Genomic DNA, 15844 nt, shown 5'->3' on the forward strand with positions numbered 1-15844 from the left:
TTTTATCCTGTCCTTCGGTCATTGCTTCACGGCCATTACAATGGAGTCATCGACCGCAAATACTGCGCAAACGAACGTTATCCATTTTACCAAAAAGATGGTAGTCAGATGGAGCTAGAGTGGATCGCAAGATGTGTTTATCTGTTAATTGTCGAGGAACCTACATATAGCAGCTTTTCACAGACCAACTGTTTCGCTATTTTGCATACACCTGCTTTACCTCAACAATATTCAGTTGGAGTGACAGTTTTCTAAGTTACTGATCTGTCTGTCATAATAGTGTTTTCCCCGTCCGCTGCAAGGGCAGTGCAGATCAGCGTGTCGGTGTTCGGCAGAAGTTGTCCACTTGGTCAAGTGACAACTGTTCTGCAGTCGGTTACCGATGTTTTTATAGTCTTCACACACACCAAAAATTCAATAATACAGTAGTACGCCATGTCTGACAGATATTCATGGAAGCAGCCAGGGACAGATTAAGGTATTCCTGCGCCCCAGGCAGAAAGGTTATTTCGGCGCCCCTTTGAATATCCTAGAAATCTGCGTAAGGTTTTGTAAAAAAATCCTTCCCTTGCTATTCAGCTTCCAGCGCCCCGGGCGACTGCCCTGTTGGCTTAGGTCGTATTGTAGTAAGTGCCTTTGCCTTGATCCAGCACTGGATGCACCCATATTTAACAATTGCTAGAGCAATACCACCTGCGCGAAGGAGTGCGCAAGAAACAATGCCGTAGAGTCGATTTATAATTTGTAAAAAAAAAAAAAAGAAAGAAAGAAAAAATTAAAAATTTTTTGGCATTACTTTTGAAATAAGCCTTTTAATCAGAAGTAATCCTAGCAAGAAAAAAAAAAAAAAAAAAAAGTTATTCATCTGTTTCGAATTTATAAAATAGTTGAAAAGGTTGTTTAAAATAGTTGTTGTTTATTCAAAATAGTTATCTATTTCGAATTCATAAAATTGTTGTGTCTAAGTCGCAGATGGGACTTAGACACATGGAGAAATTTAAAAAATAAAAAATGCGCCATGAAATTGACATTTTGAACTCTCCAAAAAATCTGTGAAATTTTGTTTAGTCCAGAGGAGTTGTTAATAACACCCTTCGACTTCAGTCGAATTTGTGGGATGACTGAGAATATTCGGCAAAATTTCTGGCCATACAGTATCCTGAGTGTTTGACATCTCATGACTCGTTGGTTCGATGAGAGCAGAGAGGGTCTGGATTTTAATGAAAGACTGTTTTACAGAGAAACTGTCGTTGACAGAGCTTGTTGAAACATATTTTTATCATAACATTTTTAACTAATTTATAATAAAAATGATAAAAATTATTAAAAAATTCCACTAGCAATGGTTTTCTTGTTACCAAAAGAATAACAGTATTATCTTTTTATATTCTAATTACTGTATCTTTTATTTTCCACCAAAATTCTTACCTTTTCAGCAGCTTCTCCGCCTGCTCGACTCAACAACATCAACAGATCTCGACAGAAAGAAAACCGTGATCGGCATATGGGAGTCAAAGTCTGTAAATAAATAAAGTTTAGTCTCATGTGGCAGAAGCTGCTCAAGTTTGTTTACTAAAATAATGCTCTGTTGACTAATATTCGGAAAATATCATTATTTAATAGCATTTATATAAACAAATACAATACAGTTCATTTGTATGTGTATTATATTTAACTCGTTTCGTATTCTTTGGCGTGTAAGCTGTAGACAATAGGAAGAATGGGAAACTATGGGAAGAAGAGCAGATTGTAGGAAGTTTTGCTTTAGACAGCGAATAAGAAATTCCTTAGTGGATCCTGAGGCCGACAGCTTGGGGAAATTCAGAGGCCACACCTAAGGGGGGGGGGGAGTGAAACACGTGGATTGTGAATTCAATTTTTTTTTTTTTTTTGGCTGATGTATCAAAAGCCTGACTTCTTTACGCCATAAGTCAATATTAACATTAATAATTTAAAGATTATAATTAATCAAAATAATATTAAATTATATTTTAATATTATTTAATATTTTATTAAATTATGATTTAATAATTTAATAAAAATTAATGAAAATAAAAGGCACATTTCTGATGTTTAACTATTTCTTAAAATTTATTCTTATCTCCATTGCATCTATCTCCTCAGCATCTAGCTCAACGAGAATTAGAAGGGAAATCTTTTCTGAATTACTAATAACTTAAACACTTACATACATGCGCTTTACATTACTAATTTTTCCAACCTATTTTTCAAAAATTTAAGTTTCTATATTTCTCAAATGGAACGTAATCCCTTTTTCCCATTGTTTTTAATATTTTCCACTTGCAGTTTTTCCGATCGCGAGGGTACCAGTGCCAAACTCCAGCGATTGGTGAGGGATACTTGTAGTTAAAAATGCTGAGGAGGGGGCTCCCTCGAAACATATCCTGTTCTCCCATGTAAAATCCAGTTCGTCTTTGTTCAAGTATTGGAAAAGTTGCAACTTGCGAATAAAAGCACCAAACCAGCGTAAGGTGAAAATCAATTTATTTCGGTATCTAGTTACAGAAGTTTAAACTAAAAATTTTACGCAGATGTTTCGAGGATGAATTTCGATTCACTTCTTCAGAGCAATTAAAGAGTTTCTTTCGTCTGTACTCTATTGCAAACAACATGAGTTTAATTTAAATGACGCTCACTTGTCTTTGGAGATTAGATTAAGTCAGGTACATATGTGTTTGTTAATCGCCAAAGCAACTAAGGCCATGAGGCGTCGGTATATTGTGTCTATAATTGCATGATCGTTATGTCGGTTTGTTGTTTGCTGAACGAAAAACTGGAGAGAGAAATTAAAGATTAGAGAGATTTGTGGAATAAAAAAACGAAGCACCCCTGCCTGAGGCTAACTCAGCAACGTCCTGGGTAAAATCCGTAATTCCTCAGGTCATTGACGGAGTCGAACCCGGGCCTTTTCCTGCCAGTGTGGAAGAACAGTGATAATGACTACTATACTACACGCGATGGCTCTCTGGAGATATATTCGTTTATTAAAGTGGGGCCTTTACCATGATTCTATAACTAAAGGTGGAAATAAATCGATCTTCATCCCACGTAACTTTAAAGATTTTATTTTCGAATTAATAAAGATTCTAGTTTTGGGTGTTACGAAATTTCCTCAAGACTATTTCCTTTCAACATAAATTATGTATTCATATAACGCCAGGGTGCCCGTTACCTATGGTTACTACACTTCACGCTCTTAATGCGGTCAGGTCCCACTACTACCGAATACTTCAAACACCACTAAAACACACCACTATTTTAAAGAGCCTGCACAACCCTTTTTTTTTTTTTTTTTTCTGATAACAGTACAGAGTATCCATATTTGAATGAGGATGTATATCATTGCAATAAAATAATTATTTTTTTGTTCAATGGAAAGGAAGTTTCAATATGCACGTGATTCGTAGTATTCAAGTAAAATATACTGCATTAAAAAAGGCTTGAATGTAAACCGAATATATCTCCAGGGATAAACGAAGTACGCTGTTATTAATTAAGCAGCAGAAAATGAAAAATTAAAGGTTAAAATTACAGCTGGCAGGGTGCCCATGAAAAGAGATATAACAGATGACGCGAAGTATTATACAGAAGGGAGTCTCAGATGAGATGAAAAGAAGTGCTGTGAAAGCAGACTGTCGCAGACAAAATATAAAAACAAATTAATGAAGAGACTCATTATTCTAAGAAAACCCAGACAAAGCTGAATGCAACGTACTTACATTTCTAGTGTGTCATTATAGAGTAATTAATCGTAATAAATCAATGATGCGTGAAGACTCTGTAAAAGACTATATTCTTTTATCAATTCTATTTGATGCTTCTCTTTTCAATTTTTTTGCCAAAGTTTAAACTTAAACGAAATAATTTATCATACATTATACAAAAAATAATAAAAAAACTAAACCCCAGGGGCTCACATCTCGTGAGTATGGGCTTGGCACACCCAGGGTCCTGAACACTGGATATCATCATTCTTCTCTTTCTTGGTGATTCCATTCTTCTCTCTCTCTCTCTCTCTCTCTCTCTCTCTCTCTCTCTCTCTCTCTCAGGGTAATTCAGAAATATTTTTTTGGCTAGTGCAGCATAAGCCATATGGCTAATAATTATAATAAAGGATTAATTAAACATGCAATACTCACCTTTAAGTTGAAATTATTCCTAACAGATGTCGCCACTGATAATTGCCCTTCGTCCAAGTTTAAAGTTACTTCTAGGTTTACTATTTCCAACATTGTTGTTACTGTCAAGAAATAAAGAATGAGAATTGATTGAATAGTTTTTTTTTTTTTTTTTGTTACGCAGAAAAATCTTTTCATTGCAAATCGACCATACAGGTTCCCCATTGACACAGTTGTCCATATATTCTTTTAGGTGTACTAAACTAATTTTATATATTTGTAAGAAAATTTTTAATTTAAAGAATAAAATTTTTAAATATACACCTAAAACTTCAATAAGAAGCAAACGTAAATAAAATAAATATTTCGATATAGAGATTACTGAAAATTATTTTAATAACGAAAAAAAAAAAAAAAAGGACAACAAACTTTTAACTTTTGATTTTATTTACCACAAAATATGGGGGGGGGGAATCAAATCGTATCCACAAATTTAGAAAGGAATGCAGTTACATTTACTGAATTTTTAAAATAAAATTTAGCAATAAATGATGTAAAAACAGTTTTTTTTTTTTTTTTGCTTTTTTTTGTGATCATTGGGAGCCTCTGATTAGTGGCCAGCGATAGCCTGACAGCATAGAGGGCTTTCACCTTCTTTAGTTACGTTTTTCCATGGTGGCGCAATATTTTCCCCTTGTTCATTATTAATATTCCCAAAGTAATTCTGGGAAAAAGTCTATAGGAAATATATTTTTTGAGATATACTGCAACAGAAATTTTAGTAAGCTTGTAATAAATTCTCAATAAAGATTTTATAGTTTTCTGCTGTCTTGCTGCACAAAAAATGTTTTGCAAGCTTTCTTGAAGGATTTCCAAGCTTTCAGTTCCGAAGTATTTAACACTCTTTCAAATTTTTCATCTTTTAATGAAATTTCTAATCTGAGGACTGACAAATATACCTTTTTTTTTTTTTTTTTTTTGGCCACCATTAATGCATATAGAAACTTAAATACTGAAAGCAATCTCTATTCCTGTTCACAGCTTTGCGCAATTCTTTATTAGATATGTATATCTTTATGCGAAGTGATGGTAAAAACATGATTGTTCGATCAATGAATGGCTTAGAGGTGATATTTTCCCTTCCAGGTACAAGGTTTATGCGAGGGGAGGCCAATTCTTAGTTTCGTAATGAATAGCTCGACTGTCCCACTCGCAAAAAAAAAAAAAAAAAAAGCAACAATATTCTGTATTGCCAAATTGTAGACTAGAAAGGATACCGATCTCTGCATGTGTGTCATATCTATCATATCGTACTTTTTTTAAAGGAAGTTCCATGTTTTTATATGGTTTCTTTCATTTGGATGGCATGACCAATTGGTATAGATGGTTGTATGCGTTTCCATAGAAGAATAGCGCAGTTTTTAGACTTTTTAGAATTTACAAGAATCGATAAAAAGTTCCTTTCTTCTGGTTTATGTTCTCTTCCAAGAGCACCAAGCAGTCCAACATTATTGCAATAACAAAGTGAATCTTCCATTGCAAAATATAAAGAAAGCAGTTTCTGTCAGTTACAAAATACTGATAAAGCTAGTTTTTTTTTTATTTTTATTTATTTATTTTATTTTTTTTTGCAGTAAATGCCATTTTTTTAGTCCAACAAAGTTCCCAAAAGCTGTGGCTGTGCCTTAGACAGATTTAAATCGCGCACAAATACTTCAATCAACTTTGGGTTACAAGAGACGAGCCTTGTTTCGGTCTGGGCATTCGTATTCTGATTCAGAACTCGTATGGCTCGTTTCCATTGGGGGTCACCACGTTTTCTTTTTCTTCTAACGACCAGGTTTCTAGAGGAACAGTAACAGATGACTGTCTAATGGCTTCCAGTATATACGGATACTCAATGTTTTTCTTTCTCTTTCTGTCCTTCAATTTGTGTAATAAAAAGTAGCAGTCGTTGACATGATTGGGTTCTTCCCTCCACACGATGGGAACATACAATGGCAGTGATACGTTATGTTTATTTTTTAACAGCCTCTGAGATGCGAAGCACAATTAGTGCAGCATAAATGAGGAGTCCACTTCTTGTCCTGATCATATACCGATTCCTTAGTTGTGTTAATTGCTAAGACACACTGATCATAAATGCACATTTAAAGGAATCACTGTCAATGTTACAGACGTTAATAATTTTTGTTGCGCTTGTTTTTATGACCCATCATCTAAGCCCAAAATTGTGCTGTGTGTGTGTTATACGTACACATGGGTATTCACGGGCAGAATTGAATTAAAATTTCTCCGGTCAATGTAGAAAACGGATGATGAAGCCTCTGTTACTGTAGCATAGGTCAAAAAGGGCTGTTCTACTTTTAATTAAAAATTATGCATCTATCTGTCAACAGGACTGATGGAACTGCATTATCTGGCCTCTGAATACAGCCTGAGACAGAATTATTACTTTTAATATTAGACCTCATCAATATGACCATAGATAAAATCACACGTGACCAGTCAACGCTATTATAAGCTGTTATAATTACATACGCTTACAGAATAAAAGTTTGAAGAAATTAGGACACAGTGAACACATTCACATTATAGTTATATACTTACATAGTTCGCTGTTATCACTGGGACGAGATGTCAACAACTCCTGGACTAGAACGGAAGCATTTCCTATCGACCTCTGTAGATCTGACAATCGTGAAACTATGGGGAGCTCTGAAAATTTAAATGATTATCCAACTGAGTACAACAGTGAGTTTTTTTTTTTTTTTTTTTTTTAAGTTTGATATCAGAATACAGTATTTCCTTCAGTCACTGCACTATTGTCATAAGTCAAAATGACAATCAACAAGAAATCAAATTTAAAATCAAGTTGGAAGTACTGTATGTATATGCTTTACTCTGTTAATTGATACTTTATATTCAGGACCGGCCCCAAAATTTGTGGAACCCGGTTCAAGAATTACTTGCGGGGCCCTGGGGTATTTTTGCAATAGTGATTTTTATTTATTTATTTTATTTTATTATTATTATTTTTTTTTTTTTTTCCAAATTTTACAGCTCTTGGAGTGACGATAATGCGGGTAACTAGACATTAAGACGGCGGTAGGCTCGTTGATAGAAATGTGGAAAAGACGCGGATGATATTATTATTTAGATCATTTGATCGCGGAGCCCTGTTCGACAGGACCGGTTGCACACGCTTGTGGCCGGCGCTGTTTACGTTATCACTATAAGGTACAACAGGGATGGCCAACGAGTCGATCGCGGATTTAATTTCGGTAAATCACGACGAATTTTAAATACAGTCATCCCTCGATTTGTGCACCTTGTGCAATGTAATTTTTGAGTTGGTAGATCGCGGCACATTTTGAAGCATAAAAGTAGATCGCATCACAAATTAAGTAGGCCACTCCTGGTGTACAGCATTGTTACCTCATTACCAACCATGAGATTTCAGGTGTGCAGGGCTGAGGAAAGATACTTGGGGCAAAGGGGCCCTTTATTTATGTTGAGACTTTAATAGCTCCCTCAACTGGGCCCCCCCCTGTATCGGGTGAAACTGGTGCAGCGCATCCAATGCATCCCCCATTTGCACAGACCTGCAGATGTGTCACAAAATTCTTAAATGAAGGTTGAAGATGAAAAGTTTTCAAATGATAAAAATGAGATTGCGCTACTTATATTACTAGCTCATGTAGCCGGCTTCGTTGTAGTAAAATTATTGATAATAAACTATATATTGATGTATAGAATATTCAACAAATTATTTATTTGGATCACCCGTAATTGATTTACATCTACCCGTGTGTTTTGTGTCTGTAAATTGCGTGTGTTCTCTGGTCGATTTGCCTGTTTTGCTAGAACCCCAGTTTTAGGGTGAAAAACCTTGCTATCTATGCCTGAGACCGACTAACTCAGCCACTGAGTGAAAAAAGCCCATTAAAGTTCCTCGCGTCATCGAAAGGATTCGAACTCGGGCCTTTTCACCCGGTGTAGGGAGGAAAGTGACGATACCACTGTGCTACACGCGCAGAATAGGATATTCAACAGGTCAACTTCTCTCTGAAATCTGTCGTCACTTTTATTGCTGTACATCGGGAATCCCCGAAGTCAGGTATGGCGAACTAATGGCACGCAGCCACCCATAAATAATTTATAAAGACAGTTTCTTTTTTCATTTGAAACCAAATTCGATTTATGATCTATCAGCCATAACTGGCCATAAAAACTAAGTGTAATTTTTTACATAATTATACAAGAACAAAGTTTATTGTATTAAAAATGCACACTAAAGTGCCTAAACTAATGCAGCAAATCAAATGCCACAAATTAGGGTTATACTTGGCAAGGTTCAATTCTGCCACCTGAGTACCAACATACTCTAATAATCAAAATAAAATTAAATCATAAAAAGAAGAAAGAAACATTGCTTATTATTATTTTTTTATTTCACCTTGATTTCATTTTGAATTTTAGGGTATCTCAGTACTCGAGTAGCAGGACAATCACACTTTGCCAAGTATAATCCTAACTTGTGACATTAATTTGCAGCATTAGTTTGTGGTATATTATCGTTCTTCTTTTCTACAATAGTCTTGGAGACAAAATCACGTGTATCTTTATAGTAAAGTTCTCACTAGAAACTTTCAGGTATTGTTACCTTTTTTATAACAACATTACCTACTTTACTAATTTTAGTTTTCTTTTCTTTCCTTTTTTTTTTTAATCCTATGGTACGTGAAAGTTTCTGTTTTTATTTCGGCATATTTTTGGTATGTAGGGTGAAAACAGTTCGCCATCGCTGTCCTAGACTATTGATCAAAATTAGCGAGCACAGTGTGAGAAATTCTTGTTGTTAACAGAGCTTTTGTACGCATTAAGTATAACCACGGGACTCTCTCTTTCATATGTATAATTCCAATAATTAATATCGCAACTATCCCACTTTACTAACTAGATTAAACATTTTATAGAAATATTTAAATTTTTCAGAGAAGCAGTTTCAAAATATTATCGATAGATGGCGGCCTGAGCCTACCATGAAACAACTCCAATATCAACGAATATGCTACCGCATTTGAGTGTGTCTTTTATGAACCGATTAAAAATAAATGGATAAAGAAAAATTAATACCCATCTTGAAGGTCTCTGGATTTCGTGGTGTTCACGTTGACGTACATATAATGAAACTTTTTTATTATTATAGATTATGTACTATTTGTTAATTGTTTTTATCGGTGTGGGTATATAAGTATGGAAATTTATTACCACAAACAACTAATAAATTGGTGCACTTTTTGTGAAAGTGTGATTTCGCAATGTGTGAACTTGTGCCCGCGTACGTCACCCAAGGCTACAGCCAACCTTCCAAATGTCATCCTCCTCATCCCTACCACTTCACGTTTCATTTCCAAGTGTGCTGTAACAAGATGCGAAACGGAACATTACAAACTACTCAATTATCCCCTTCTTAACGCGTAATGAGACATTTTTTATGGTTGTTAGGCGGGTTTATAACACATTCATTGATGTCAAGAAAGATAAGAAATTCTGCAGAAAAGAGCAGCCCAGATCATCTCATGCTCAATACACGCGCGTAGTCTTTTGTTAATCTAAAGATAAAAGGATAAAGAAGAAAAGGATAATTATGCGAGGTTGTTTATTTCGAGTTGGTAGGTGAAGCAAGATTCTGCTATATGCTACAACTTTCCCACCAACATGGTGATGCCATGATAAAAGAAGCACTATACAGTATTATTTCTTTTTGAAACTACAAAAAAAAAAAAAAAAAATATATATATATATATATATATATACAGGGTGTTTCAGTTAAACGTTTCAGAACTTCTAAGAGGGGTAGGGTACATCCTGACAACTCGAAATCATATAGCAATGTGGGGTCGGAAATGCTTTCCTGAAGCGGTGTTGTACACAGAAGCACCATAAAGAAAAGAGACCGTAAGTGAGAAATCGTTTTAATAATACATGAAAAGAAGCAAAAGGTACATGGATTAAAGTAAGTGTTCGAAGTTTCTTCCACGGGCTACAATGCACGCCTCACATCTCCGACGCATGGACATCCGAACATTCTGGAATACTCCAGGCGAATTTCGAATTTCTTGAACAAGAACGCCAAGTTAGTAGGATGAACCGATTACACGAACGCAGAGTTAGCCGATATGCATTTGGCGTACGGGGCTGCAAATTGTAGTGGGCCAGCCGCACAGCGTTTGTACGCGGAACGATATCCGACGAGGCGTATTCCCAGTCATAATTTCTTTCCAAGACTGCACCAGAGGTTAGCTGAGAGAGGTTCATTTGAAAGAGCTGACAGGGACAGGGTAAGAACAGCACGGACTCCAGCCGTCGAACAGAATGTGCTGCAGCATGTACAGGGGAATCCAAGAACGAGTACACGAAGTCTAGCAAACGCAGTCGGGGTTTCCCATTGCAGCGTCTGGAGGATTTTCCGAGAACAAGACATGCATCCGTTTCACGTGCAGCGTGTCCAGACACAGCAACCGGAGGATTATGCACCTCGTATTGCTTTCGCACAGTGGTACCTTGGAAAATGTGCTACAAATCCCCTTTTTCCTGCTGAAGTGTTGTTTTCCGATGAGGCATCCTTCACAAGGGAAGGAATTTTCAACACGCATAACGACCATATCTGGGCGGTCGAGAACCCGCATGCAATACGACGTCGTGCAGCACAGATTCGATTTTCAGTCAATGTATGGGCCGGTATTATGGGAGATCACCTCATCGGACCTTACCTGTTACCGTGTCGTCTAACCGGACCTATCTACTTGATCTTTCTGCAGCAAGTATTGCCACAACTTTTGAGAGATGAACAGATTTCTGCATCGACGCAACAGACAATGTGGTTCCAACACGATGGAGCCCCTGCCCATTATAGCGGAGATGTTCGTAACTACCTGGATGTCACATTTGGTCAACAGTGGATCGGACGTGGTGGTCCCGTGCGTTGGCCTGCTCGGTCACCCGACCTATCATGTCTTGATTTTTATTTCTGGGGTCATATGAAATCGCTAGTTTATGACACCCCTGTTGACAATGCTGAGGAGCTGGTTGCAAGAATCGCAGTAGCTGCCGAAGAAATTCGAAATTCGCCTGGAGTATTCCAGAATGTTCGGATGTCCATGCGTCGGAGATGTGAGGCGTGCATTGTAGTCCGTGGAAGAAACTTCGAACACTTACTTTAATCCATGTACCTTTTGCTTCTTTTCATGTATTATTAAAACGATTTCTCACTTACGGTCTCTTTTCTTTATGGTGCTTCTGTGTACAAGACCGCTTCAGGAAAGCATTTCCGACCCCACATTGCTATATGATTTCGAGTTGTCAGGATGTACCCTACCCCTCTTAGAAGTTCTGAAACGTTTAACTGAAACACCCTGTATATATATATATATATACAGGGTGTCTCAAAAATACACGGCATAACTTCAGGAATGAGTTCCTCATATGTAGACAATAAAATTATTTTATGTCAACGTAGTTCCGGAAATGCTTGGTTTCCGAGTTTTCAAGGTCTGTCTATGACACTTAACTGTTCACATCACCTTATAGTAATTGTTCAAAATGTCCACCTTCTGCCTGAATACAGGCCTCACATCGACGTATTATTATCTACATATGAAGACGATGCCAAATTTCTGACATGTTTCGTATTGTCTCACAACCTGCCACAATTCAATTCGATTGCGGAGAGTTTCCACATCAGCTACCGGTGTCCAATACACCAATGACTTTAAACGGCCCCACAAGAAGAAATATAGTGGGTTTAAATCAGTGAGCGTGGAGGCCAAACAGTTGGTCCACCCCTCTACTTCAGGAATCGTAGATCTTGGTCGTCCTCTGTCAGCAGCACGAGGAGGTGTAAAGGTCCCATGTTCACAAAGGTGGCGATGGATACCTTCAAACGTTTTCCTGTCTGGACATCTTCGTTCTGGGAACCTTTCGTGGTACAAACGACGAGCCTCCAGAGCATTGCCGCCCGCCAAACCGTACATAAAGTGCGTATCCGCTTGTTCCTGATTTGAGTACATGGTCGGAATGGAAAACCACCAGATTCTGTCAGTACCTTGTGATGAAGGAAATCACCTGCGGAAGATAAGGCATTCCGGTTAATAACTCGGGAACCAAGCATTTCTGGAACTACGTTGATATAAAATATTTTTATTGTCTACACATGAGGAACTCATTCCTGAAGTTATGCCGTGCATTTTTGAGACACCCTGTATATTAAGGGAAACTGAAAGAGGTAGCTAACCCTTTGGTCATAATAATGAGAAGTATCGTTAGAGGAAAGCGAAGTTGTATTCCGTCGATAGCTCAGCTGGCAGAGCGGTGGACTGTAGTTGTAACTGAAATCCATAGGTCGGTGGTTCAAATCCGCCTCGACGGAAAGTGTTTTTTTTTTTTTTTTTGGTCTCCGTATCCATCAAGTGTGAGGGTAAAAAACTGCACACGTTTTGAAAGACCATGGTTCAAGTCCACGTAACTATTAAATAAGGTATAACGTTATTGTATTTTCTCTATCTTGCGAACTTTTCTGAACTTACGTGGTCGTACTGGAGTATGAACAAAGAGTTTATTTATATAGATTGGAGATATACAAATGCATCTCCCATTCACAAGGGTCATTCAAAGGGTGAAGGGGATAACTATAGACATTTAATTTTAATCTCTACGCCAGAGAAAATAATGGAATTATGTTAAAGAAGTAATGCAATATCTTGATAGGAGCAGAGCCATAAGGGAATTAGAAGCATGGATTTGTTACAGGGAGATCATGCCACATGTGATTGCTGTATATATAATATTGGAGCAATGTGGCATTAAGGGGAAAATTAATACTATGAATAAAGGATAGTTAACTGGTAGGGGACAAAAATCGGTTATAGATGGCCACTGTTCTTCATGAATTAATGTGATGAACAGAGTTGAAGTTTAACAGTGAATGCAAGGTAATATTTATGTAGTACTAATCACAGAATAACATAGGCTGTACCAAACTCAAAGAAGTGTAGTATAAAAAAGATCTAGGGGTGTTTATACAGTCTGATATAATATTCTCTGAACAGGCTGCTAGGATAGCTCATGGGGTTCTGTCAGTGGTATACAGGAACTTTACCAGCACAGAAAAAGAGACTTCCCATTCGATAAAGAAATGGTTAGGCCACATCTAGAAATACACCCAAGTTTGAAACCTTGTTTCAGGAAGGATATACAGTAGCAGACAAAAAAACTGAATCATCTTAAAAAAAAGTAACATTTGTAGTGAAATGTATAAGATATTGTTTGATTACAGTCATTGTTTTCGGGTGTGGCGACCTGGGAGCGGGATTTTGCGGGCACCTGCCGGTTTTGCACGGCCACTGGTGGCGCGGGATTTTCTGGTGCTACATTAGCACTGACATAGGAGTAGACCCAGGTTTGGCTCTTTGTGCTAGGGCGAGCATCGAGTGGTATTTGCCCATGTTGGTGGCTGCCACCTGATGGCAGAGGGGCCTGGTAAATACACATTTACACTTCAGGCCGATGTGATTAAGAGGATTTTTTTTTTTTCCCTATCTACATGATAATTGGTGGAAATGGACGAATAGTCCTGGTGCCACTGTAAGACAGGTATAATACATATACAGTCATTGTTTGTCGCAAAGCAAAGGTATTGCGTCAGATAATGCTTCTATTGCGTCAGACAGTAACTGCAAGTATTGCATCAGCCGTTTCTATAAATACGGCGTTGGAAGGGTATACACGCTCATTAGTATCCTGTTTAGCGGAGGTGCAAGCACGGCTCCATATGTTCAGTTGACACCAAGAAAAAAAAAGTGTAGCTGTTGCTCTGTCCCAGGAAGGGCTTTCTATGCTTGATACCGCTGATAAAATAGGCTGCCACCAGTCAACAGTATCTGGGGTGCTGAAATTAAAGCGTGAAACCGGTGATGTGAATAGAAGACCTGGTTCAGGCCGTAAGAGAGTGCCTACGCCTTCCCAAGATCGATATTTGAAACGGCTATGCCTTCGTAATCGCCATGCTAGTGCTCCTGATCTAAAACTGGACTTTGAGATTTTTTTTTTTTTTTTTTTTGTTAGTTGTTGGCACATCAGCTTCTGTGGCCATAATACACCTCCCAAAGTTTTTGCATTTTACTCTGATCCAAGCCCGAGGCGGGATTCCAACTCGCGACCTTTCGGTTGCCAGGCAGGCAACCGAAAGGTCGCGACTTTACCCACCTGGCTAGCCCGGTCGGCGACTTTGGGATGGCCTCTGGTGTTGAAACAAGTGCACGAACTATCCAAAGACGGCTTTCAGAATGTGGTCTGCATGACTATCGGCCCAAAAAGCCTTTGTTGACCCAACAAATAAGGAAGAAGCGACTTGCTTGGGCTAAAACGCATGTTTCATGGACAAAAGAGCAATGCAACACCGTCATCTTTTCTGACGAATCGAAATTCAACCTGCATCGCACGGATGGGAAGCGATATGTCAGAAGACGAAAATCGGAGGTATACCATCCTGGCTGCATAACACCGACTGTAAAGTTCCCCGCCCGCCGGTCAGATGGTCTGGGGATGCATAACAAGCAAAGGGGTGGGAAGAATTAAGTTTATTAACTGAACGGTGCATGCAGAAACCTACACTGCTATTTTGGAGGAGCGCCTGAAACCTGTTATTAGGGATCACCACACAGACGTCCAAACTGTAATTTTCAACAGGACTCAGCAACTTGCCACACAAAAAAATTGATAAGTTTTATGCTATTTAGATTTAATGATGAGTATGTCTTCTTGTCTCACAAGGCTAAAAACATACTTACACCAATGTTTTTCTCCCTTAAGGGGCAGTCATATCTCAGAAATGCTGGCATTACAGTTTTGGACTGACCCGGCAACAGTCAGATTTGAACTCTATTGAAATTGCTGGTACATAATGTCTTCTAAAATTGCTCAGAAGAAGTCTACAAGTAAGATTCAGCTGCAGGAGTGCATTGTAAAGGTGGGGCACCACGAAATTGGGCAACCGTATATCCAGAAGTTGATTAACTCTATGCCAGATCGTGGCAAGGCTGTAATTGCAGCTCGAGGAGGAACAACAAAACATTGAGGACTTATTTTGCTGATTTACAGTACATAATACTATTCATTTCAGTTTGTACACGTAAATGCAATAAAATGTATGTATGTTTGGTTATCATGATTGCAATTTGCATGATTTCTCATATTTCCATTTTCCACCTTCCCAAAGGGTAAAATTACGCATTTTACCCTTTGGGAAGGTATTTGTGGCAATTAAGTACGTATATCAGGTGGAGTCTTTTTATTGGATTTCATTCACAGAGATATATATTCCATCTAACAAATGCATTTCGAACATTTATGCAACCCACAATGTGGCGCAAAACACATTATTTGCAAAATTCACAAGTGATGCAGTTTTTTTTTTTTTTTGTCCGCCACTGTAGCTCTATTGGAAAGGGTACAAAACCAAAGGAAGACTCGGGTTCTGTAAGTTGCAGTTTTTGGAAAGTATGCATCTGTGTGGTAACTTAATTTAAGTATATATAATAATAATAATGTTCTTGTTTATACTCCGGCACGACCACCAGTTCAGTGAAGTTTACAATAAATCAATCAATACAAATGTTAATCGTATTTAGTAGTCACGGGAT

The 15844-nt window shown here is 37.8% G+C and overlaps 1 protein-coding gene and 1 non-coding gene across 2 annotated transcripts in view; one reads left to right on the top strand and one right to left on the bottom strand.

Annotated features, from left to right (window-relative positions):
• The window catches only part of LOC150086902 (uncharacterized), a 95440-nt gene that overhangs the window by 43829 nt on the left and 35767 nt on the right, over positions 1-15844 (bottom strand). Inside the window, exons 9-11 of the mRNA XM_090372796.1 lie at positions 6750-6857; positions 4161-4261; positions 1429-1518 (exon numbers count right to left, since the gene is read on the bottom strand). Coding sequence (XP_090228922.1) covers positions 1429-1518; positions 4161-4261; positions 6750-6857 — 299 coding nt within the window. The remainder of the gene's footprint in view (positions 1-1428; positions 1519-4160; positions 4262-6749; positions 6858-15844) is intronic.
• TRNAY-GUA (transfer RNA tyrosine (anticodon GUA)) lies at positions 12490-12573 on the top strand. Its single transcript is given in 2 exon segments — positions 12490-12526; positions 12538-12573. It is a non-coding gene; the product is annotated as a tRNA-Tyr (tRNA).

This window comes from Mastigoproctus giganteus, chromosome 4 (genome assembly GCF_048544385.1).
Source record: "Mastigoproctus giganteus isolate SK-2022 chromosome 4, ASM4854438v1, whole genome shotgun sequence".
In the NCBI taxonomy this organism is placed as follows: Eukaryota; Metazoa; Arthropoda; class Arachnida; order Uropygi; family Thelyphonidae; genus Mastigoproctus; species Mastigoproctus giganteus.